Genomic DNA, 27,285 nt, shown 5'->3' with positions numbered 1-27,285 from the left:
AATTATACTTCAAAAACAAACTCAAAGAAAAAGAAATCAGATTTGTGGTTATCAGAGGTGGGGAGGTGGTGGTGGGGTAGGGGTTGGGGAGTGGGGATGGGGGGTTAGGAGGGGGGAATTGGAAGAAGGTGATGAAAAGGTACAAACTTGCAGTTATAAGATAAATAAGTACTAAGGATGTTAAGTACAACATGATAAATATGAACACTGCTGTATGTTATATATGAAAGTTATTAAGAGAGTAAATCCTAAAAGTTCTCACCGCAGGGAAAATTTTTTTATTTTCTAACTATATGAGATGATGGATGTTCATTAACTTACTGTGATGATCATTTCATGATGTATGTAAATCAAATCCTTACGCTGTCCACCTTAAGCTTATAGAGTGCCGTATGTCAATTATATCTCAATAACACTGGAAGAAAAAAATTATCTAAATAAAATGAAGTGACAAGAAGAAAAAAGGAAATCAAAAGCTCCACAAGCCCAGCAGAGCTTTTGTTTATGAAATCGAAGCTGTTCATGGAGACACGGGATTCACAATCAAAATGTTACCTCCGGTGTTAACTGAAAACCCAGCCTCCCCTCCAAAGGGGCCATCGACAGTGGGGGCTTGGGTCACCATCTCGCCTCTTAGATTTCTTCCTAGAGGCTCATCTGTTCCCATTTTGAAAGACATGGAACTTTTCCAGAGAAGCCAAACTTCATTCCCTCGTAGAGGCTTTCAGAAGAATTTGACATCATTTTGAAATTTCGGATTGTCACCTACCTACAAGGGATAAACAAGTCGCCTTTGAGGCAAGTCTCCTCACAGAGTGCACCTGGTTATCAGTTGCAAAGGCCTGTCCTCAGCCTCCAGGCTTGCAGCCTCCCAGCCCCAAGTGAGCTGGGAGTCGGATAAGGAGCTTCTGGCTGGGGCTGGACCCTCTCTCCCCCGCTCTCTCCCTGGAAAGATGCCTGCAGGATGTCAGGGCGATTCTAACTCAGGCATGACTCAGTGCTTCCATGACCTCCCTTCTCATTTTGCTTGGACAGGCTGGTACGTTGGTCCTACTTGTGGAAATATGTGCCTCTTCCTGCTCCAATTTCAAGAGGGAAAATCCCTTTTAAGAGGAATATTTAGAAGATTCTGTCATGGAAATCTTGCTATTGCCCCAACTATCTCTCCTTCTCCCCAGTTAGCTGTCTGGATGTTTCTCTCTTACCCCAATTTTCTTTTCTTTTCTTTTTTTTTTTTTTTTTTGGCCACGTGTCTTGTGGGATCTTAGTTCCCTGACCAGGGATCGAACCCGGGCCCTTGGCAGTGAGCACAGAGTCCTAACCACTGCACAGCCAGGGAATCCCCCCCAATTTTCTGAGTTTGGGGTTATCAATCTGAAATTAGAGTCCAGAACTCATCAGTGTTATCAACAAAACTTTGCAATTATTTCTTTCAAACCTAAATTTTTTCCTGTTCAAATATTTTTTCTTCATCTCAAAAGAAAGTATTGATGAGTTTCTCTTTCACCGTAATTTTAAGTCTTTAAAATGTGAAAGGCCCATTCACTTTTAACCTTACCATTCCCGTGATATAAATAGCTTTTTCCTTTCTGCTGATTTTAGAAGCTTACATGAAGCTGCAAAATGCTGACGGGGGCACCCCTGCTTCAGAAAAAGAGAACGGACAGACCTGCATAACAAAAATACTCAGTAGGAAGTAGCACGTGGAATCTTTGTTGACGTTCTCTTATGATTTGACAATTGTTTTTCCTTAAAAAGAAGAGAAAAAGAAAAGGATAACCTACCTAAAACCTTAGTGCCATTTTCAGAGTTCTAGGATAATCCAGAACAGAGTCATTTTTAAAGAAAAGGAAATAGGTTTCATTTCTGGCAGTGGAGGCCGTCCACTGATTTGCATATTTCTTGCCTTCATAAGCTGTAGAAGCCACCTTGAGTCCATTCCGCAGGTGGAAAATAGCCAGTAAAGAGCTAAGCATTCACAAGCACCACCATCTGAGGTTTGATTTCGAATCGAGACAACAGTGTCCAATGTACATCCCACAAAGCATGCTTATCAAACTCTCCCCTTCCAGATGCACGGAGAGCGCATGCGTGGAACACCCCCTCCACTCAACAACGGCGCCCCGGGGGCCCCCAGACACACAGGTTCTAACACAGCTACAACACAGCATGCTCCCAAGCCTTCAAGCTACTACAGCCCCCAGCCAAGAAGCTGCCAAAAAGATGCTCAAGCAGCAGTCGAAGTAGTCCTGACCTCTGGTACCCACGGCCACTCCCTGTGAGCCCCAGGAACGCAGAGTGATGAAGGTGCTCCTGAAAAAGCCCCAGGCAGTCATTCTGCTCCCTGCCCTTCTTTTTCCTCACTCTTCTTTTTCTCTGAAGACCATAAACCTGTTTGGGGGGTTCAGATGCGACCAGGAGTAACCATAGTTACGAGCAAAATGATGATGGGGCCATTGTTCTAGCAGAACAATAGTTTTTACATTATCTAATGTTCTCTTGGCTTTCTGGCTTTTTAAAAAATGTGTTTTTCCATCCTTCTGTTGTAAGTGGAATACTGTGCTTAGGCCAAGCAGGCAATATTAAAAGCTCTGACTTCAAAGCCATTCCTCGATAACACATCCACACAGCCCAGTGTGGACCCACTGTTATCTGGAATTCTACAGATAATTAACTGAAACACGGCTTGACTTGCCACTGGGAGTTTCCACAGGCAAAGTCATTCTCATGGTCCTGCTTGCTTTCGTTGCTGTGTCTTCTGTTTTGTTAGCCAGGGTGAGGTTTGGATCATCTCTCAATAAAATTCCGTGTTTCCGTGCAGAGGAACCTTGAATCCCTGCTTGGCCTTGCAGGGGCCTGACACATGCACTGTGCCCTCCCTCGTTCCTTGAGGGACATTGTTTAGCTCCTCTCTTGACCCTGAAACGCCACTGCCTGCACCATCTCCTGGTCCCTTCCTTACTTGAGAGAGCAGTGCACTTTCTGCCATGAATGTCAGAATTATTGCCTTTTTAATGTGTTTTGCAAAATATGATGGTACTAAATCCACTAAAAGGACAGAGCCCCCCACTTAGGATGTGCCAGCCCCGTGGGGACATTCCCGAGTCCCTCTCTCATCTCCCAACCTACCAACTCCAGCCCACACGGTCCTTTTGCTTGAGTCTAGCAGGTGGTCTCACCACTCCAACCCCCGTGGCATTTTCCCGCTCCCCACCTCCATGCGTTGCCCATTCGTGAAGCCACATCTCTTCTGAAATTTGAAAACTCACCTTAAAGCCCACCACCTCTTCCAAGGAGCCTCCCCTGATTAAGTGGGGAAGAAGAACCCTCCAAAGCGTGACTGACAAATCCCCAATAAACGAGAACACACACACACACACCCCACAACAAACAGACACTCACAAAGAGAGAAAATGACACATTCCCTACTTGCGAAATGTAGGCTCCTCTGAGGGAAAGATGGTCAATTTTATACCAATAACTAGTAAGTCATTTCAACCAATGAGGTGTTTTTAACATCATTTTGGGGGTTACTCAGTGAAACACGGCTGTGTCTTCTCTCCCCACACCGACCCTCCTTTTTCTTTAAATCCCTTTTCATTTTCTTCTCAGTTTCTCGAATGCACAATTCTAGGGGACTGCCCGGTGTGGGTGACATGGGTGACACTCAGGGAAGCTGGTTCTTGCAATACCTCCTGGGTGGTACCTCGTGTTTGGAGACTGGCAAATGCCTTAACCACTTAATTTTCTCATCAGGAAGCTATAATGACTCCACGCCTGCAGACATCCTGGGCAAACATGTCTGCTACGTTGGGATAAGGGACCAAAACCCTCTAGAAAAGGTCCTACTGAAAGAAGGGGGAAAAGGTTCCTGACAAGACTCAAGGTCCAGCCTCAGATAAGGATGCTGCAGAGGGAGGGGCTCTCTAAGGAGCACTGGGCCCGAGACCATCCCATCAGGGACAGAACCAAACACATTTGCTCTCATCAATGCTGCCTCTGGGGTCAGTGTTAAGGCCACTCATGGGGGCGCTGAGAGACGTGTGGCATAAAGGGACCAGGACGAGGGGAAACACAGATGGAATGGCGGTAGCTGGCAATTAGAACATGGCTTCAGACACCACGGCCACAGAAGCGGTGTAGCTACAAAGCCACGCGGTGCAACCTCGAAGCAAAATGTTATTGATTTTGTGGTTGTAAAAACGTACCTTCAACTGCAGAACTCAGTTTTATGACACCTTGAATAAAAACAAAAAGTGGCAGTTATAGAAAGGATCCAAATTACCTTTGCCAGGCTTCTCACAATACATACATGCTTCAGATCTGCATTTTTTTTTTTCCTGGCTTTTTGAGAATTCAAGTAAACAGATATCAACTTCAGAAACGAAGTAAATTTCAGTCGTTGATTAGACCTTATGAGTGTCTTCATCTTCCCACTAGTACCATTTGGGAGCGTTTTTCACTTAAATAAGGGATCTGACGTGTGTTTGGATGAAACAAAGGCCAAGTCTCAATAGTCTGAACGACTGTGTCTGTAGATAAATCATGCTGGATGATGGATTGATAAAACTTCACTCAAAAAGACACCAAGGTCTAATATTTCCTACTTAAATTGTGTTTAGAGATCATTTGATACGTGTTGGGACAGGGTTTCTGTTGAAATACATAATAGGTGGTTAAAAATCATGGTGTGATCTGGCAACTTCCTTTTCCGGGGTGGTTGGACCAGAGGCCATTTCTGGTCTCCTGTGTTCAGTGTTCCCATCCACTGCAGGTCAGTGGAGGGGTTGAGCTTGTCAAATTTTTCATGAAGCAAATAGATACTACCCTTGACTGGATATTCATGTGCCTTTTTGGTGAATTGAAAGGTGAAAATACTAAACTAAATTAGACCTGGTCCAATAGTTTGATTTTGAAAGTTTTTTTTTTATAAGTCATAATTATAAATAAACAATATTTCCCAAACCCTATGTGATAGCCATGATACCTTAGGCTGAAAAAAAAAAGTCTACAGTTTCATTGGGTTGAAATTCTGGTTCTCTTGCAAACAGGAGGAGTCTTAAATGAAAAATGGGAACAAAACCCTTTTTCATTACTGGTAAACCGAACTGCTATCAGCTTGAACACACACTGATTTTAACAGATTATGTTCACAAAGAGACAAACTCGCTCTCCTTTATAACTTTCTGAAAAAAACTGCTTTTAAGATACCAGTTGAATTTCATCTTTCCTGTGGAACCAGTAATGTCTGGTCAATGTTTAACAAGGAACTCTCCAGAGGAAAAAGTGTGCCTGTATTATGTGTATATATTATGAGTTTTACTGATATAAATGATGTACACAAACTATACATAATAATAAAATATACCATCTTCTTTATTGCAAGTTCCATATAGCCAATAGAGTCTCACAGAATACTTTTGTTGATTTGGGCCAAACTCTTGTATTCATAGCCAGCAAATCAATCATGATTTGACAAAATCATGCACTGAATTTCATCCCAGTTTGCTCTTTTCCCAATAAATTCATTATCATTATATCTTTTATGTGATCTGCTGTTAAACTATTTTTCACTTTTGTATAAATTATTTTCATTAAATTAAAACTCTTTCAACATCAACACTATGTAAATACTCCCACTAAGGCCTATGTCGAGGTACCAGCTTTGATGTCACCGAACGTGGCTTTGGGAAGAGATGGGTGGTAGGAAAACCATCATGTAGTATTTCACCACACACGCACAGGAGACATAAAGAACCCCAAGAGCATGGATAGTAAAATGTAGTCAAACTATTAGGAAGTAAAGAGTTTTAGGTATTTATTACCTTCGTTTTTTAACATAATTATAATTGGAAGTTTGTTTAATTTGATTTGTAATAATGGCTATGTTTAATAATGGACTTAGAAAATTCCTGACAATGTAACAATTGGCTCTTGCCAGCTGGTATGAACCAGGTCTGGCACACCATGGCCATAACTGATGTTTCTTTCTACTCAGGCCCAGAGAAGAAAATCTTGACCTTCCAAATACTTTCTGAGATATTCACAAAAGGGGTTGTAATTTAACCAAACAAGCCAAATGTGAATAAGCTGAGCATTTACTATTATTTTGCCAGTAATTTCACAACCTCTTAAACCTGTCATATGTAAAAATATACTATACATAGGTCACCTTGGAAATAACAGTTCATTGACCATCAACTAAGAACACAAGCTAAACGGTTTTGGCATTCTTTTGGTCAGGCAACCATGCCAAGAGGTATGAGTCATTGGCTTAGTAAGCAATGATCCTGTCTTTTTTAAACTGTGGAATCTTTATGCAGGAAGCCAGGTCAGAATATTGATTTTTTTTTCCAGCCATATTTATTTTTGTGCTCAACTATGGTGTCAGCAACTGTCACTCAGATGAAAGGACAACAGTGCGATCTAATCAGTGTGTAGAAACAGGCTTGATGCAAGTAAAGCAAGAAAGTCTAAAGAATTTCTTATGGGAGATGTGGGTGGTGGTGGATGGGAGCCCAGGAATGCATTTATAGAGTAAGGGATAAAAAGGTCCATTAAAAAGCAAAATTCGGACTTTAGAACTCTAATTGTAAACATTATTTTAACAAAAACATTAGTGATTTGTTACTCCATATGTACTTCTCTTATTTTTTTGAACCCCAAATCAAGCTCTTCCCTATAGCAGGATAGGCTTTTATATTGCAAGGTTAACTATGTTATAGTGAAAATCTAGAATTGGCTAAATCTGGTTAGGTAGCTACTATTAACATCATACAAAAATTTATAGAATGAGAAGATATTTCCTTTATCTTAAAATAGAAATATTAAAAAAATATGAATATTTAAGAAATGATTGATGTTGGTGCTGAAAAGCTACATGTAGCACTGCTGACTTCTAGGACACACAGTAGACATTATCTGGTGACTGGCTGACATTGACATTGCCTGGAATTCAGGGTGAACCAGAACACATACATATATGTATATATACACACAGTGGAGCCTACCCATCCCCTCTCCCCCATTTAAATCTTCATAGTCTACCGAAATGTTTTTTCCACCTAATGACTCACCTCAGTTGATCTAAAGTAATTCTTAGGAGAAAGGGTCAGGTTAAAATAATTCATGCTAAAGTGTGAATGACTAGGGCTCACTAAAACCCTGCAATGACATCTCATTGTTCTTAAAATACTCGTCAAATTTTTAACCCTGGCCTTTGAGGCCCTATGTGATGTATTCCTGCTTATTTTCTTATTTCTTCTACTTCATTTCAGTTGACTTTCTCCCTCACTCAAATGCTTTAGCCACTTGGTTTTCTCTCTGTACTTTGCAGTGCTAATTCCTTTTTGTCCCCCCTCCACCCCTACTTGCTGCTCCCTCCGGCCTGAATGCTCTCCCCCAAACTGCTGGATCTTCCCACAGCTAGCTCTTTCTCTTCATTCAGCTTTTACTTCAAATGTCACTTTCTCGAAGAATCCTTCCTTGATTACTGTATTTAGAGCAGTCCCAGTAAGAATTCTCTGGCCCATCTCTCTCTTTTATTTTTTTTTTATAGCAGTTATCACTACTTAAAAATTATCTCATTGATTTATTATTTGGTTCTTGGTTTTGGGCTGTTCTTCCTCATTAGAACGTAAGCAGAATGAGAACAGGAACCGAGTCTTTCTTGCTTGCTGCTGTAACTCCCTTGACCAGAACAGTGCCTGGTATACAGTACATACTTAATCAATATTTAGCAAACGAATAAGTGATACTTCCCAAGTGTTTCCAGGTGTCTTAAAAGAAAATCTGATCAATCCCAGCGAGTGTAATTCAAACAGGTTATCTTAACTGTGGATATCATTGAGCAGAATCCTAGATTTTATTCTGTTGACCACTGACTATTTCTATTCAGAGGCTGGTCTTCATGGAGATTAGTGAACATTGATGTGTGGAGTTAATATACATAAATTACAGTAGAGATTAGGTTTCAGGATTATAATGTAAAAAGTCCCCAAGAAGTAAGTTTAGCAATGTTAGGTTTAGGGTTACGGTTAGGGTTAGGTTTAGGGTTAGGGTTAGGGTTAGGTTTAGGGTTAGGGTTAGGGCTATGGTTAGGGTTAGGGTTGGAAGCAAGATTATGCCCTAAGTGGACTTCAAGGAGTATTAGCTAATTGATTTTATATCCAAATATCTCTAGAATCTGCAGTTTTCTTGCCTCTACTGTCATTACCCCAGGCCAAATTGCCGTAGTAATGTTCACAGGAATCTGTATGATAAGATATGGATTGAGAAAGAGGAACTAAGAAAGAGCCATTCTGATTTTAATAACCTTCTTCCAATGCATTCTTTTGTTTGGCCGTGCCTTGTGGCATGTGGGATCTCAGTTCCCCCGAACAGGGATTGAACCCTGTGCCCCCTGCATTGGAAGCACGGAGGCTTAACCACTGGACCATCAAGGAAGTCCCCCAGTGCATTCTTATACTGCAGCTGGAGTGATCTTTTCAAAAGGCAAGTCCAATTATGTGATATCCTCTCCCTTTTAAAATTCTTAAATGGCTTTTCATTACTTTTAAGATAAAAGCCTTTATTCAAAAACCTTAACATGACTTGCAAAGCCCTACATGATGTCACCCGTAGTGGAATGAAAATGGTCACAAATTCTTCCATACACCTCCCATAGAGAGATGTGGGCTATGTCCCCTCTTCTTGAATCAGGGCCAGCTCTGAGACTGCTTTGACCATTAAAGTACAGTGGAAGTGATGCTCTCCCAATGTCTGTGCCCAGGCTTTATGAAACAGGCAGCCTCTTTTTTCTGTCTCTGGAAACCCTGACATACCAGGTTGGAAGTCCTAAGACTGCTGTGATGGAGAGACCAGGTTTAGACATTCTGACAAACAACATCAGCTGAGGGAAGAAGCTAGAAGGCCTTGAGGAGACTGCTGGTGAAAGCTAGGAGGACAGGGAAAAATTGCCACCGTCCTCCCAAACTGGGAGACTAGAGAAAAGGCAACTCTTCTGATGTAGAGACAGGACGCTTGGCAACGTTGTCACCTGTAGTAACACGGAAAATAAAAAAATACCTGATGAATTCATAGATTTTAGTAAGGAGATTTGCAGGTAGAATGCTTAAAGTGCCAGTTGGTTCTTTAAAAAAAGTTACATATGATAATGTATAAAGAAAGATGAGTTAAAGAACTGTTCAGTTTTCAAGCAAAATTTAGAAGAAATATATAGAGCTAGTACTTGTTGGTTTAAAAAAAGATAAAACGGTTTCACATTCCTAGTTTTTTCAAAGGCAAGAGGCTCTCAACTTAGAAATTGACTGATGGTGGAGATCATCTCAAGGGTGTGGCCATAAGACCCTTTTTTATGCCTTCAGAAAGACTTAAGTGTGCCTCAAGCTTCTAAAAGAGACAAAAATTCTTCTAAGAATCCTAAGGGTGTTTTCCCACGGCACCCTGACTCTGAGCCCAGGCCAAAGAAGGGATTGTCTTGAGGAGAATTGTGGATGTGTGTTTTGTCTAACAGAGTGAAGTCTAATAAGATTCATAGGAGGCCCACAAAGATTTCAAGAGGAGTGTATTAGTGTACACATTATCAGCTTGGATAAAAATGGGCAGAGGTAGTTCAAAGTGGAAGAGTCTTTAAAACCCTCAAACGTCTATGGGCAGGAAATAGGCTGAGAAGATTATTCAGTGGCAAATGCCATTTCTTATGTATTAAGGACTAAATTGTGTTCCCCTCGCCTCTTCCCCAAATTCATACGTTGACGACGCCCTAACTAACCCTTAATGTGATGGCATTTGGAGATAGGGCCTTTGGCAGTTACTTAGGTCTAGATAAGGTCATGAGGGTGGGGCTCCCATGGTGGGATTAGTGCCCTTGAAAGAAGAGGAAGAGAAATATATTGCTCTCCCTCTCCACATGTATGCACTGAGGAAAGGCCCTGTGAGCACACAGCAAGGTGTCCATTTACAAGACAGGAAGAGAGTCCTCACCAGATCCTGACCATGCTGGCACCCTGATTTCAGACTTCCAGGCTTCAGAAGTGTAAGAAATAAATATCTGTTGTTTAAGCCATCCAGTCTATGGTATTTTGTTATGGCAGCTCGAGCTAACTAAGACATTATGGAAACAGGATAACTTAGGAGGTATGACCAAGAGTTTTCAGGGTGGCAACCAGAGCTGCAGAGAGTCAGGGAGCAGGACTGGGCCCTCCAAGTCGAGGAACTGGCAGTATGTAGATTTCAGAACTACTACAGGCCAGTGATTGCTCTGTGCCTCCTGTTCCTCCACTCTTTGAATGAGAATGCTCACTGCATTGATCTCACCTCTGTATCATCCGTATATGCTAGGTTGGTATGTGTGTGTGTATGGTGGGGGGTATTATACTTTTCATTTCAGTTCACAAGTCTTCATAGTGAGAGCAGCTGTACTAGAGAGCTATATCAAAGATGCCTTATCAGCACTTGACCCTTATTTAGATGGTAAGAACCTGGACCTCAAACTTGAACTTAATGCCATAATAAGATGACTTTTCTGGACAGCTTTAGGAGTGAGTACATTTTGCCTACAGGGGAATGTAAATAGTTTGCGTCCAATGGTGAACCATGGCTCACTGAAGATAGCCACAAATTATTTGAAACTGTTCCCATTGAGAACAGTTGTTCCTCTTGACCTGGGTGGGCTCTGTGACTGCTCTAACCAATAGAATATGGTGAAAATGATGCTATCTTGGCCCAACCTTAATAGTTCTTGTCTCCCGGGCACTCTCTCTGGGAGCCCTGAGCTACCCTGTAAGACGTCTTAAAGCTGCAGTGCTGGAGGGGCCACTTACAGGTGCTCTGTTCAACGGCCCCAGCTGAGCACACACCCCCCAACATTGAAACTAAGGTACCATGTGAATAATGCCATCCAGGATCTCTTAGACCAGCCCAACCTCCAGCTGAATATGCAACAGAAGAATCATCCAGGTGAACCCTGTCTAAGTTCATGTCCCATAAGATCGTAGGGTATACTAAAGCAGTTGTTTTAAAGTTCCTTTGCTATGTTTTGGAGTCATGTTATGTAGCAACAGGTAACTGAACCTGAGCCCAAATTCTCTGACCTTACCTGGCATCTCAGCCCTTAGCGATCGGTACTCTGGTCACGCCACCCTTTAGGTCTCTGAATATTAACATGTGCCCTCTGTCACTCTTCCTGATCTTCCAGCTCTTAGCTTATGAGGATTTTCTCAGGGAAGTTCTCCCTGACCCTCTAAATTAGTTCCTTTGTTACAGTAGATTCTCCTGCAAGAACTGTGTTTCTTTCAGAGCAATTATCTCTGTGATTATTTCATGAATGCCAGCTTCCACTTCTAGATTGTGAGCAAGACACTTTGATCAACAATTTCCAGAGTCAAGTAGTGTGTCTGGACACAGTGCTGAATAAATATTTAAGTAGATGAATGGAAATATTTGATGCAGCTGATAAGGACTACCTCCTCACTGGAGAATCTAATAACTGTGTCACTATTCTTCTCTCTCACACATTATGAACTTTTGGATTCAAAGTTGTTGTAACTGAGGAAAGACAACGTGACTTAATATCTGTCTGTGACAGCAGCTCAGCATATCTGAAGTTGCTGAAGTTCCTTTTGGTCACCACTGTGCAGAGAAGAGGAAGCTGAAAGTTGCTTCTGTGTGTGTGTGTGGGCACAGGAGAGCAGAGGAAAAAAACCTGTCCGTGTTCTCACATTTATGTCTTTGCTGGAAATTAGGGAGCTCTCCTGAGAATCTAAAGAAAGTTGTGGGTACTCAACTTTCTAAATGATTTCTAAATTTAAGTTTAGAAATAATTTCTTACTAGATTGTGAGCTCTTTTCTGCCCTACCCCTTCATCCAAAACTGTGGCCGGAAAGAACTGCAGGAGGGCTGATGTCTGGGTAGATTCCATACCGTCCATTACCTCTGCTTCCAAGACTATTTTCTTAATATCTAATTTGCAGTCTACTGTTTTTTAAAAAATGTATTTCCGTACTTACTGAGTCTTGTTCATGTGGAAAATAGATGGGTCCACTGGAAACTGTCTTTCTTAAAATTTTTCTGCTGTTTCCTTAAGTCCTTAGTCTGTCGTTTTTTCTGTATGTGAAATAAGGTCCCTATAAATGTCCTTAAAATGTCCATTTCGTAATTTTAAAAGGATTTTCCTTTGCCTCGTTATAGTTCTCTTAACAGTAGTCTCCAAATGGGCCTATGTACAATATTAAAATGTTTTTAAAATTATTTTTTGGCCACGCTGCACGGCTTGCGGTATCTTCTTTCCCCGACCAGGGATTGAACCCGGGTCCAAGGCAGTGAAAACCCGAGTCTTAACCACTGGGCCGGCAGGGAATTCCTTACAATATATTTTTTAAGAGGGTTTAGTAGGGCTCCAATCAGAGAAAAGAAGACCTCCATTTATGCATAATATTCATAATATAATTTAAAAGAAAACACTCTCCAAATGGCAGGGTTACTATGTAGACCGACATAACCCATATCCTTTGAGCACGTTCACACACTCTGGGACGTTGTCCATTTCCATGGCTCTGATTTGTCCTCCCTCCCTAAGCACACAATACCGTACTTGTCCCTTTTGAACATGTAACAGATTAAAGAGCCGGGCAGGAGGCAGATGTAGACACACCTTTGATCTCTCATCCTTGGGGGTTAAGGGAGGGCACACACCTGGCGGCTGCTGAGCCGGAAACAAAACACAGGCCCGATTGGAATTACCTTCAAGGGAGCCGCAGCTCCGCCAAAGAGGCAGTTGGGTACGCTGCAAGGACGCGGAGGGAGGAGAGCCCCCAATGGGCTGAGGACGCAATACAGTCCCAGCCATGTGAATTCGGGCTAGCTGGGGGCTGGTTAGATTTCTTAGGCAGAGTATGGGGAAGATCAGGCAGCTGTACTGAGAAAAAATTTGAGAGTAATTCTTTTGCAAATAATATTGCAAAACGTTCAGCTGTGCGCAAATGCTGAAAGGCAATTTTGATGGCAATTCGGGAAAGCTTTCGAAGAAACGATTTTTAAAAGTTTTTTTTTCCTTAGCGAAACTCTCTTTTTATTAAAGATTCACCTTTGCACCAGATGCTTTAAAAGTTCGTAGTCAAACAAGATCTGGAGCGTTTCCTGTGATTTTTTGGTGAAACCGCATTGCCCCCTGGTGCTTGTGTGCTGTTTTATCAACATCACATGGAAAGCCCGGAGAATGCCCATCAAGCTGTGCAAGATGCTGCTTTCAGTCTTATTCTGGGGTCACAGAATATAGACATGGTGTGACAAAACATGGAATGAAATTTAAAAATTCCAGATTCTTTTCTTCTCACCTTCTGCGGAATCTTCGAGACTTCCAAATAGCTTTAAAAGAAATTGATCAAGATTCTAATCTGCCAGTTTTTTTTGTAAGTGGTCATGTGAGTAGCTGCTGCACACTTACCCATTTTTCAGAACCCACTCAATATCTCCTGTGTTGTAAAACCTTTTCTGACATCTCCTCTGCATTTTGTACACACCCAAACTGTCCTGCCTCTCTCTGCCTTCACGCTTCTCTCTCTGATGGAAACTTTGAAAGCGAGGATTATACCTGATTTATATTGTATCCCCCGTGACTAGCACAGTGCACAGTGCCTGGCAGAGAGTATGTGTACAATGAAAATTTGTTGTTTGTTGGTTGCATGTAACAATGCCGTTCACAAAAGGATCAAATACACTTCCTAATCAACAGCAGCTGAAAGTCAATGTGGCCACAGGAATTGGAGGCAGGAGAACATGGTCCTTGGATGGGACTTAGGGGGGGTCCTGAAGCCCCTGAAACTGTGCAGGCACCATGTCCAATTATGGAGGAGAATGGTTAGAATAATCTAAATTAGAATATATCTACCTCTAACAATCTAGAAACTATTACAATGTTCAAACTTTCTGTTTCCTCCCCCAGTGAACCTCTTACTCTAAAAGATCATGAGTTGTATTCCTTATCACCAATTCAATCACAAAATTTCTTTTGGGGCAGACATTTCTGGGAGTAAGTGTAAAGCTTCTGAATGATACTATGAAGATACTGGTGCATGTTGACTGAGTCCATCGTCCTGAGCTGAGTGATAATGAGAGAGAAACATTGGGGTCTAGGGCAGGTTATGGAGTATCGAGAGGCACTCTGCAACGGATCAGGAACTGTGAATCAAGGGTACCTATACCTATGTATAATGTGTATGGTGTTATTCTGCTTTAGATATCATCTAGGGCAGAGAAATGACCAGATCTGAAGAATCTATTACATTAGGATGGTCGAGGAGAGTGATATTATTAGCAAGACTGCTTTTTAGGTTATAATATTGTCACATGAATACTATCCATAAAGCTCCTTGAAGTCCACTTATATGCTTGTATTTAGTTAAATTAAAAATTTCAAGGAAACCCTCACAGTAGAGGCACAATTCATGGTTGTTAAGAGCTTGAATTTTTTTTTAAATTATCACATGCTAGTGACTTTATTATTAGTATTATTATTATTCTTTGGCCGCACTACGCGGCTTATGGGGATCTAGTTCCCTGAACAGGGATCGAACCCAAACCCCCCGTGCAGAGTCCTAACCACTGGACCACGAGGGAATTTCTAAGAGCTTCAATTTGGAGTCAAAATGAACAGATACAGATATTGACTGCATCACTGACCAGCCATTTGACCATTGGAAAGGGTTAAACTTTTCTGTGTCTCAGTTTCCTCAACGTCCCAAAACGAGGGATGCCACTAATAGCATAGACTGTCTGGTGTTGGTAAATGTCTGTGGTGTTTGTTGGTGAAGAGGACCACGTGAGTTTCCCACTATGATCGACTAAGAGGAGATTAAAAAAATTCTGCACTCTTGAAAAGTCCATTCTATGAGACATCATTAAAACCCTGAAATACAGAGGAATGTTCTAGGTAGTGAGGCTTCTCCAGTGCTGGTCTTGTCCCTGAGGATGGCCTCAGTGCAAACCTGGACTTTAGCACATCTCTGACGCTTCTAGACCAGAGTGACTGGGCCTCTGGAGTATGTTGGGACTCGAGATTGTCCATTCTCGCCTCATTCCAGTACAGAGCTCTGCCCTCAGGGCTAGCTCAGAGCCCGGATGGCTGCTAGCAGTGGGGGTCAAGGGCAGTCTTCTTTGGCCCTGGTTCTTTCCAAAGGCATCCAGAATATGCTGCTGTGGCATAAAATTATTTTGAGCTGATGACATTTGAGAATGGGTTTCTTTTTTTGAACTCTCTTATCTGCTTAAAAGTAGAGCCAGCTCGGTTGTCATAAATTCACTCTCCAGGAGTTCCTGCAACCAGGTAAGACTGATTCACCACCAGAGAAGAGAAATGTCACCACATTTAAGCAGATATTGTCATAAAACTATCATATCTCTCATCTATCCTCCCCAGGGCCCATTTATCTTTCCTGAGTCATTGGTTACGTGCTTTTTCCTCCCCCTCCCCTAGTAAGAGGGTATATAAGCTTCAAATTCTAACTACCTCCTTGAGTTATATTTTTCTATGAAATCCTATATGTACCTGAATTAAACTCTGTGTTTTCTCTGGCTAATCTGTCTTTTGTCAGTTTAATTTGCAGGCCCACAAGGAAAGAACATAAGAGGGTAGAGGGAAAATATTTCCTCCCCAACAAATTCTTATATGGCTTTGGCCAAATATTGGACTCTGCTCCGCTAAATATCTACTCAGATCCTCAGAGCTAGCTTGGCACCTTTCATCAGGATATTCTCAGTTTAAGGAGCTGTCCACCATAAATGAGAAACAGAATGCCCCATGATGTGTTATTACGCAAATAGTACACATCAAATATTACACATGTAATATTTGATGTGTTAATATTTGTAAAGCCTCTTTGAACAACGGATGACAAATACAAGTGCTAGGTAACAGTTAAGGAAAAATAAATATTCACTGAATTGCACAATCCCAGTCTTTAAGACAAAGCAAGGCAGACTAATTCTAGGGTTCCAAGCCTTCTAGACATTTTTTTTCATTTTGCGCTGCATCTTTATAATCTCCCACATAAGATGATGTAAAAAAGTGAATACTGTTAAGAAAGCTAAAACTTTTTTTTTTTTTTAATAAATTTACTTATTTATTTTTCACCGCGTTGGGTCTTCATCGCTGCGTGTGGGCTTTTTCTAGCTGCGGAGAGGGGGCACTGCTCTTTGTTGCAGTGTGAGGGCTTCTCACTGCAGTGGCTTCTTGTGTTGTGGAGCATGGGCTTTAGGTGTACGGGCTTCAGTAGTTGTGGCACGTGGGCTCAGTAGTTGTGGCTCGCGGGCTGTATAGCGCAGGCTCAGTAGTTGTGGTGCACGGGCTAAGTTGCTCTGCGGCATGTGGGATCTTCCCGGACCAGGGCTCAAACCCATGTCCCCTGCATTGGCAGGCTGATTCTTAACCACTGTGCCACGAGGGAAATCCAAGAAAGCTAAAACTTTTTAATTGTTGGAATAAGATAATCAAAGTGAGCTCATTTTAGCTAACTTCTGCCTTTTGAAGTCTAACTGAGAGTGTCATTTTTAAACGTGTGCAAGGCATATTCAGACTTATACAAAACGGACTGGGGGGATGACTGGAGAGATAAATGGTGGTAATAACCAGTAAATATGGTGCAAAATTATGCATCCTGGGGGAGCCTGGAAATGTACGTTCTTTTTCAAGAGGAGATGAGACAGAAAATTGGGCCTCTAATGTGATTTCTAAAGGCGTATGATCATCAGTGAGCTAAATGGGGCTTCCAGGGAATTCCACTGCATTCCAGGCAAACCTGGCAACTGATAGCTTCCTGGACAGCTGTTTCTCCCATCTATTCCCCAAATTCTTTTTGTTAGTTGTCAGCTAAATCTTTATGTGAGTGCAATAGCCACCCTGCAGAAACAAATTTGTCTTAGAGGTTTTCATTTCATTTGGTAAGTGATGTGCAAAAATTCTGATTGTCATTCTCAAAGCCTACAGTGAAAATGCAAGGGTATGGTTTCTACAAGTGCAATCAAGCATAACATTGTGTTATGTTTAGGAGAGATTTCTAAGTCATTTCTATTTCAATGTCTCCAAATGTATAGAACAATTCTGCTTATATTAACCATATCCTGATGTTAACGACTGACAACTGTCCGGTAAGCGAAATGGTCCATATTTGGTCTATAAACCATCTAACATTAACTTTTCCATAACTAAGCACATTGAGATCAAGGTCAGTCTATTAGTTTTATGTTAGGTTTTTTTTTTTAATGAATTTATTTAGTTATTTATTTTTGGCTGCATTGGGTCTTCGTTGCTGTGCGTGGGCTTTCTCTAGTTGTGGTAAGCAGGGGCTATTCTTCGGTGTGGGCTTCTCATTGCGGTGGCTTCTCTTGTGCAGAGCATGGGCTCTAGGCGCGCGGGCTTCAGTAGTTGTGGCTCACGGGCTTAGTGGCTCCGTGGCATGTGGGATCTTCCCAGACCAGGGCTTGAACCTGTGTCCCCTGCATTGGCAGAAGGATTCCTAACCACTGCACCAGCAGGGAAGTCCCATATGTTAGGTTTTTAAATTAAGAACATCTATGTGTGGTGACGGATATTAACTAGACTTATTGTGGTGATCATTCAGCCATATATACGAGTATTGAATCATTACATTGTACACCTGGAACTAACATGTTATATGTCAATTATACCTCAGAAAAGGACATCTGAAAAGGTTAAGCTGCTTGACTCTTGCTTGAAACCATTTACTAGCCTCCCATTACAAAACTTTCAAAATCCTTCAGATGGTGTATGACATTCTGGGTTATCTGGGTCCTTACTACTTCTTTTTTAACTTAGACCACTCACATCCCTCCTCCCCTCTCTCCCCACTACTAATCTCTGTGTTCCAGCGATGCTGGCTTTTTAAGTTAACTTTTTCTCCTCATTCCTGGCCTTTGTCCTTTGCTGTTCCTCACCTGGAACTCAAGGAAGATTTCCTTGAGGAAGGGGCAATGAACTTTCCCTGACCACACATTTCATAGTTGACCTAGAATCTTAACACCGTTATTTCTCTCTTTTAGCACCCTATAACCATAGTAAGCAATTATATGCATAAGCATTACAAAAAATCAAAAAATCTCAGATTATCTGCTCCTTGAAGTTGGGGCAGTTCCTGGGTGGGTGTTACTGCTGTGTCCTCAGGAGCAGTCCAGTGCCTGGCACACAGTAGGTGCTCAATAAATGCTTGATAAACATGGGAAGCAATTCTTTTTTTTTTTTAAACATCTTTATTGGAGTATAATTGCTTTACAATGGTCTGTTAGTGTCTGCTTTATAACAAAGTGAATCAGCTATACATATATATATATCCCCATATCTCCTCCCTCTTGGGTCTCCCTCCCACCCTCCCTATCCCACCCCTCTAGGTGGTCACAAAGCACCGAGCTGATCTCCCTGTGCTATGTGGCTGCTTGGGAAGCAATTCTTAATTCTACCTACTCTTAAATTGATAATTCATGCTTTCCTGCTTCATGACTGTACTTGAGCAGAAACGATAACCGTGTCATGGAAATAGATTATTTAAGTCCTAGATGGAGCTAGTTATTTTCCAAAGGTAGAAAACAGATTTGGAACTTGAACTCCCCAGGAGCTAACTTTCTTCTTCTTTTTTTTTTTATAACTCCAAATCTGTTCATCTACTCACATATTCTTGTTTTTTTTTTTTTAATTAATTAATTAATTTATTTATTTTTTGACTGTGTTGGGGTCTTCGTTCTGTGCGAGGGCTTTCTCTAGTTGCGGCAAGTGGGGGCCACTCTTCATCGCGGTGCGCGGGCCTCTCACCATCGTGGCCTCTCTTGTTGCGGAGCACAGGCTCCAGATGCGCAGGCTCAGCAATTGTGGCTCACGGGCCTAGTCGCTCTGCGGCATGTGGGATCTTCCCAGACCAGGGCTCGAACCCGTGTCCCCTGCATTGGCAGGCAGATTCTCAACCACTGCGCCACCAGGGAAGCCCTAACTTTCTAAACAGATATTTTCTCCCACATATCCTCATGCACCGCTGATGGGATTATAATTTGTAAGAGAACCTATACAAATATAGGCTTGATGAAATAATTCTACTTTCCATTTTTTAGAATTTATTTGAAGAAATGATCATAGATGCATTTACCCTTGTTCCCATATAGTCTTAGTCCCAGCAGAGCAATAAGAAGAATTCTTAAAAACCAAGATCATGTAACCCATTTGCTAAAACTCAGAAATGGCTCCTGTTTCACTAGAGTAGAAGCCGAATCCTTCCAATTGACAGCAAAGTCCTGCGTTATTCATGTTATTTATGAATTTCATGTTATTCTCTCCTTCAGAATTTTCTACGAGACATATTTTTGTTCAGGAAATACAGAAGCATTATTAAAATAGAACAGTGACATTCAGAAAGGAGCCTTGGTAAGTTAATATTGTTTCTTTTCTGTTAAAATCAGTTATGAAGATTCCAGATTTTTTGGGGGGGGGAAACATGATCACTACTCTTTAGTCACTCATTGCTGATTAGAGAGACACACACACACTAGACAGAATTTGACTTCTACATTTCTCCTTCTACATTTCTTATCCTTAAAAGTTATGAGAACTAGGTAACACCAGGGAGTGTTTTAGAGACTGCTTGCTACTGAAGTACTTGTTCTTAGTCTGTATTACTTTTGCAGCCACTGTGTTCTTCCTCTTTCTAGGCTCAATTTCAGATGCTTATCAATAGTGTGGCAAGCACACCTCCCGTATCAGGGAAGCCTAAATGCAGAGAAGCTGGGGAGAACTTACTTCAAACACACTCCTTTTCCTTTGTTCCTATTTCCCCTCCATCTCCGGGGTAGTCTCTCACACCCGTTCTCTTCTCTCTGTCCCCAGTTCCACGCCTGGGCCAGCACTGTGTCCTCTCGTCTGCACCCTTTCAGCTGTCTTCCAACTGGTCTTTCTGTCTTAGGCTTTTTTCTCTTTAATTCATTCTCCATAAGAGTGACTTCCTTACCTAGAAACAGGTACTAGCTCTCTAACCCCCGCCTGAAGGATAAAGTTCAAGGCCCAGATCCAACCTCTTCTTCCATCACTTCCTCTGTGTACCCTATTCTGTGGTCCACTCTTTCCTTCATACACCATGTACTTCTGGGTCTCTGTTCCTCTACATGTGCTACGCTCTTGACTTGGACACCCTTCCCCAGTTTATCATGTGGACAATTTCTTTTCACTTTCTGGGCTCAGCTGACTGCCTTTTGCAGTGAAGCCGTCACAATCCTCTTGAGGCACAAATCTATCCCCCGATTGCATTCTTTTACCACTCGGTATATTGTTGTTATGGCCCTTAGTACACAGCATTATAATTAATTACATTTCTGTTGCCCTTAGTGACCTGTGCATTCTACTACAGCATTGTTCCCATTGGTTCTCTTATACTTTTGCTCTCTAGAAGTACTAATCGAAAGAAAACCCCTGTTGATGGGATACTCCTAAACAATTCTATTGAAAAGACTATTGTAATAACTAGTGTTAGTATACAAATTGCTATTATGATGAAGAGGAAGATGACTCTTACAAGAAACTGCTGCCACCGACCACCATCAATCACCTCCCTCATCACCACCTCCCCATCAATCACCTCCACCCACCATACCTTCACCACCATCACCCCGGTCCACCATCATCACCTCCATCCACCATCACACCGTCACCATCATCACCCTCACCACCATCACCATCATCACCTCCACCATCATCACCCCTCCAACCACCATCACCTTCACCACCATCACCTCCACGATCATCACCTCCACCCACCATCAACGTTCACCACCATCACACCTCCAACAACCATCACCTCCACCATCATCTCACCTCCACCACCATCACCTTCACCTCATCACCTCTCATGATCATCACCTCCACCACCATCAACTTCATCACCCCATCACCGTCCAAACACCATCAACCTCCACGATCATCACCTCCACCACCATCACCTTCACCACCATCACCTTCACACCGATCATCACCTCCAACCCATCACTTCACCATCACCACCAATACACATGCACCTACAACACCGCTCCACCACTCATCACCTCCACCACCATCATCATCACCATCACCATCATCACCTCCACCATCATCACCTCCACCACCATCACCTCCACCATCATCACCTCCACCACCATCACCTCCACCACCATCACCTTCACCACCATCACCTCCACGATCATCACCTCCACCACCATCAACTTCACCACCATCACCTCCACGATCATCACCTCCACCACCTCTACCACTTCCACCATCATCACCTCTATTTCCCCCACTTCCATTACTTTCATCACTTTTATCATTTTCACCAAGTCCACCACTATCACCATCATCCCCACCCATTAATATTTAGCACTGCCAAGTACCAGGCAGTAGGTTAACTTTTATATGCATCTCTCACTTCATCTCTGCAAACTGAATAAAGATGGCCTATATGTTTGTATCCCCCTAAAATTCACATGCTGGTATCCTAACGCTCAATGTGATGGTCTTAGGAGGTGGGGCATTTAGGGGTGATTAGGTTATGAGGGTGGAACCCTCATGAATGGGATTAGTACCCTTATAAAAGAGGCTCAAGGAAGCTCCCTTGCCCCTTCCTCCACGTGAAGTTACATGTGAGGCCATTTATGAACCAGGAAGCAGAAACCTCATCAGACACAGAACCTGACCATGTGGGCACTCTGATCTCAGACCTCTAGCCTCCAGAACTGTGAGAAGTAAATTTCTGTTGTTCCTAGGCCACTCAGTTTGTGATATTTCGTTATAGCAGCCTGAATTGACTAAGACATGAGAAAACTGAAGCCCAGAGAGATTAAGTAAAATCCTGTGATTACACAACTCCAGGTGGAAGAGTTTGGATTATAAGTTGGGGCTCTCTGACCTCAGAGTCTGAATTCTTCATCTCCAGTCTCCTTCCTATATTCCAAACTACTTGGGGACAGAGGCCATGCATTTTACTTCCTTTGCAGCTCTTCTTTCAGTGCTTTTCACATGGTGGGAATGCAATAAATGTTGAAATTCAATCCTGGATGCAAAATTTGGTAGCCTAATTGACACCCAACTTGCTTATCGAGTGTGCCTGTGCTAATTAAAAAGGCATATCATACCATGAATAATTGGCCTGGATAGTCTTCATCAAGTCTCCATTTCAAAAACAGTAATCTGGCTTTTAATCTATTTTGCTCCTCCTATTAAATCCAAGACATTTTATTTTTGGTTTAAGACAGGAAGACAAGGGCAAGGGTAATCTCAATACCCACTGAAGATACCTAGGTCTAAGAATGTGATTATGAAAGAAGACTAGAAGGGAAAGATCAAAAGTACAGAAGGAGCTGAAGGGAAAATACTGAGTCTTGTATATGTCCCTGGTGCCCTGTAAATTGTACAATCTATGCAAAAGGAGTCATATGTGCTTTTGTTTTCACTTAGAACTCTAGTGAGAAGATCTGTTGCAAAGAACAATTAGATCACCTGTCTTTGCTTGATTTTCCAACCTGCAAGCAATGGTCAGACAGCATTTTATATTAGGAAGGCAAATTTGCAGAGGGTTGGTCAGAAGCCTAGCATTTCGATGGAAACTCGGGCTAGAAAAATCAGCTCTTCCCTGTTACTAATAAGATACTGCTGTTTATGTCACCATTTCTTGTTTCCTCCACTCCTGGTATCTTTGCTCACTTCCATTCCCCTGCAGCTGTCTCACCCAGGCTGCACATTCCCACCTCCCTTGGGACCCACTCTGTCATTTATTCTCTTACAGTGCTTTCCACGATGCATATGCAGGGGTGTGCTGGTCAAGTTTAGCAGTCGGCTCTCTGAAGGGCCTTCTGATTTGAAACATTTGCTGATTTTTATGGTGCAAATTCTGCCATATGGCTGTTGGGAAGCTGCCACTTGACACCCACCAGCTGGAAAAATTCTTGAAAATGTCACAATCAGTTCTCACGAGCCAGTATGAGCTGGTGCCAGTGCTCCCCAAATTCTGTGGGTTCCCTTTGTATTGTGAGTGAAACCTTCTTTCCCCACCTCGACCTTAAGGAAAAAGACTTTTCCTTGATAATCCACTGCCCTCAAGCCCTTGCCAATTTGAGGCCACTCTCACCCTTTCTCGAGAAGAGACGCTAAGGTCAGCATACAAAGAAAAAAAAAGAAAAAGAAAAAGCTTTGAGTTTTCCAGATGAAGCCCCAGGCATTGTTATAGATGCTGTTTTCTCTACATTTTGAGATTAATTAAATGATTATGATACGTGATGGTGTAGATCATTAACAATTAATGAAAATTACTGTTTCAAGTATTGTCCTAACAACTTTACGTACATTACTCATTTAATCTTTATAACAATTCAATGAGATGGGTGACATTAAGAGCTCTTTTTACCCGTGAAAGCCTTAAGGCCATAGAGTTTAAGTAACTTATTAAAAAAATTAATGAGAAAAGATACCACATTTTCATGGTTAAAAATTCAAAATCCAGCAGGGTAGCCACAGAAAAGTCTCTTTCTTACCGTGTTCCCAATCACCAGGTGTCTGTCCCTGACTATAATCATCCATCTCAGGTTTTGCGTGGACCACTGTACTTTTCCATTCCCGCTGCCATTTGTAGATCGTTTGTTCCCACCACCCTATAGACTCTCTTGTTTTGAGGCTAAAATGCACTTTCACCATTTTCTCTGTCTGTATCGGACTAACTTCCAGGATATTCCTCCTTTTCCGTAGCAACTTTAACCCCTGATTCATGAACTTTTCCATCCTATCCTCTGAGATTTCAACATCCAGGTTTAGGGTCTCACACAATTTCCCCAACTTTAGTAACCTTATCTGTACTCCAGTTCCTCCATCACCAGCCCAGTCATCCCTCAGACATCACCATTTCTCAAATCAACTCTGCCTCTAAGTAATAGTAAAATTATTCCTTGGGTCATGATCCCTTATCTCCACCTGAATCACCTCTTCAGTACAAATGAATCTGCCTAGGGCCATTTGTGACCCCCGGAACTTCCCCATTTTGCCCCAGTGAATCAGCGCCCTACTGGTTTTAGGTGTTGTCCTTCCTGGCCTGGACCCTGATTTGACAAGAGAAATCTCTGTCCTCTTGCCCCACTACCTCTTATATCTATTCTAATATTACTCATCACCTTTATATCCTGGGACAGATATGAAGACATTTCTGTGCTTAAAAACCATCAGTGGCTTCCCAGGGCTTCAATCCAGAATTCCCTGCTAACAGCAAGTCATTCCATGATCTGAGGAGGTCCATGTTTCTAGTGTGTCTGGAACCATCCACTTCATGGATCCAAGGCTTCAGCCAAACTCAGAGTGAGGCCTCTGTAATCATAAAAGTGCTTGTGTGACAACATTATCATTCTTTCTGTTGCAAGAATGAATATCAACTTTTACTTCCAGAAAAACACAGCTCTGGATGGCTGCACTTGACCCATGGAATGTGGCTGGGAATGACTAAGTATAAAACCCCAAAAAGAGCATGTTATGACCATCCACAGTTTTTATTACTTCCCCACCTCAGTCCCCGTGTGCTCAGTCCCTTAGTGATCACGATACGACCCACGAGCTGCAGGTGTTATAGATGACATGGGACCATAGATACAGCCTATGAGCTTGAGGCTGCTTTGGTTCCTTAAGAAACCCAACTTAGGGATGTGAGGTATCACTGTGGTTTTCTGACTTCTATTAGGTTGCGGAGCTATTTCCCAAGAGAATAGCACAGCAGGTCCTCACAGGACATCTCAGCTGAAGTTGTAGAAACTTTGTGGCTTTCCTAGCTCTAGTTGATGGTAAAATACTCAAGTTCTCTGGTAGTGGCAGGCCAGTAGCATGACAGGAGAGACTGGCTAGAGCTCCCCATCTGTTCTCTCTGTATGATTGTCACAGCAGAACAGGAGCAAACCAAAACCAACAACGTCAGTCCAGATTGCTTAGGGTTGAAAGAAGAAGACCACAAAAGGACCAGCTATGAACTCTGCCCTCAGGGTCTATCTGGGATCTAGAAAGGATGGCAGTGATGTCCACAGGCTTAAGGGCAGAAGAAAGAAGTACAGGTGGTGCAGTGATCACAGAGTCTAAATTTTCTGAGAAAGTCCTTATTTTAAATATTCTATTCTGTTGTTACACGTGTTCTGTTCTTTAATCCTCAAAGCTTAGTCATTGAGAATTTAGGGGAAAATATATTTTTACCCACGGTAGTGTTCTACACACACACACACACACACACACACACACACACACACACACACAACCACTACCATTCACACACTCAGGTTTAGGAAGAATAAGAAGGTCTCTGTTGAAGCTATGCTACCAGCTGTGCTTTCCACAGTCCTGTGGAAAGATGACTAGAGAAAGCTAAGAAGGTTTGGTCACAGGGAGGAGTGGTCTTGGAATCACTGTTGATCTGCTGAGACCTGAAAAAGTGTGGGACTAGCTGCCTTGGAGAAAGAAGAGGGATCATTTCAACTCAATGTACCGGCACAAACATCTTCCACATAAAATGGAGGCTTATTAGGATTCCATTCAACCACTGTTTCTAGCACCAGAGAAGGGGCTAGGAATTGGCATTATTCTAGAGAAATTTCAAGAGGTTTAAATGCACTTGAAAACAACACTATCCTGTCATTATTTTTCAGTGATTTCTTAGGGTCAGAGATGATGTTGGGAGGGATTCATTAAAGGGCGTTTCTCACATTGATTTGTGACCCAGGAGTATCTATAGAAAGAATTTCTCTTGACTGCATCCTCAGGGAGAAAAACTATGCTTCCAGGTCTGCAGACTGACATATACTCACTGTGTGATGACTAATAAAAATGTGAAGCATTTAAAAATTCAATGGTATATTTTATAACCACCTTCTTCAAAGAACTCTGATCTCTAGTTGCCTTATATGATCAATGATAACGACTAAATGAAATGTTTATTTGTCTCCTCCAAGAGCAGCCTCTAAAGTATTTACATAAATGGATACTGCTGGATAAACGGCAGATTCCTTCTGCTTGAGTTCATATTTGTTTCCTTTCCTCCTCTAAAAGCCAGTATATTATTACCGGGAGACCATGATACTTTGGAAAATGTTCTAGATTTAAAGTCCAAGGCCAGAAGACCAGTTTTCAGAGATGTAGTGAAGAAGATACAGGAGAAGAAGTTGGGCCTGATCTTCTCTATGTTGTAATTTTTCTAAAGATGTGATTAATAATTTATGACTCAGAAGGCCTGGATTTGAGTCCTGACTCTTCTCTAAGATGTTTGACTACCGTTAAGTTAGTTGATCTTTGTTGCCTATCCTGTAAGGAGGCAGCTACTCTAGATGAACTCAAAGTCCCTTTCAGCTGTAGAATTTGGTAACTCTCAGAGGACCGGTTGTGATGTTTAAACACAGGACTTCTTACTGGGTTCTAGGAAAAGCTCTCATAATATGGACCTCCTAGGTGCATTCTCCATTATTTATGTGTATCATATGATTGAAGACTAGTGTCCAAAACTTTGATAAAGAAATACATTGAGTGCTCTGACTGATAAAATATGGAGAAGATGCTGATGTTAGCTGAAATGAGGTGAGAAAAGGCCAAATATTCAGAAAAGACCAAGAGATCAATTTAGTTTCTCTTTATAATAAACAACCCAATATATCAACAATAAATAAGAACTGTCCTGATACAACGCTATAAAACAGAAATAGCTTTACTGAAACTTAGCCTGAGGTTTTATGGAGAGAAGATTAGACTAGAAAGCCTCCAAATCTGTTAAGAGAGAAACTTTTTTTTCTTCATCTCTATTTGAGATGATAAATGATGCTTTTCAGTTCTAGAGGCCAGTGAAAAATCAAGGATGAAATAATAAGTGCTTAGGTGGCTAGAAATAAACATAGCTGCATCTTCCCCCATGTGAGGAATGTACAGCAATAATGAAGATCAGACAAAGAATTATCATCACAGACAGGAAATGAGGTGGTAAGCAAATAATTAAGGAGTATTAAATCATCTCGGAGAATACTTGCAAGGGCCGTAAAGGCAAACCCTGTTAGCCATATTGTTGAGAAATTATGGTAAGAAAAAGTGAATGAAATGAAATTAGTGTCAGGGAGGGAATGCAGTATCATGATCTCTTACTAGGTGTATGCTTTTTGGCAAATTGCTTATTCTCCAACATTTTAAATTTTTTCCCCTGTATAGTAGAGCAAGTAATATCACCCTCACTGGAGTGACAAAACGATTAATAAGGTCACAAACCTGAA

General features: G+C 41.8%; 1 protein-coding gene across 7 annotated transcripts in view; it reads right to left on the bottom strand.

Annotated features, from left to right (window-relative positions):
- Positions 1-27,285, bottom strand: part of DLGAP1 (DLG associated protein 1) — an 869,846-nt gene that overhangs the window by 105,873 nt on the left and 736,688 nt on the right. For 5 of the 7 annotated variants that reach the window (XM_036822899.1, XM_036822900.1, XM_036822901.1 and 2 more), the window contains one exon: positions 4,209-4,238. The exons of the other annotated variants lie outside the window; for them this stretch is intronic. In XM_036822899.1, coding sequence (XP_036678794.1) covers positions 4,209-4,238 — 30 coding nt within the window. The remainder of the gene's footprint in view (positions 1-4,208; positions 4,239-27,285) is intronic. 7 annotated transcript variants of the gene reach the window in all.

The sequence above is a fragment of the Balaenoptera musculus genome, chromosome 14 (genome assembly GCF_009873245.2).
Source record: "Balaenoptera musculus isolate JJ_BM4_2016_0621 chromosome 14, mBalMus1.pri.v3, whole genome shotgun sequence".
Taxonomy (NCBI): domain Eukaryota; kingdom Metazoa; phylum Chordata; class Mammalia; order Artiodactyla; family Balaenopteridae; genus Balaenoptera; species Balaenoptera musculus.
The sequence above is the reverse complement of the archived record's forward strand: the minus strand, read 5'-3'. Positions and strand labels throughout refer to the sequence as shown.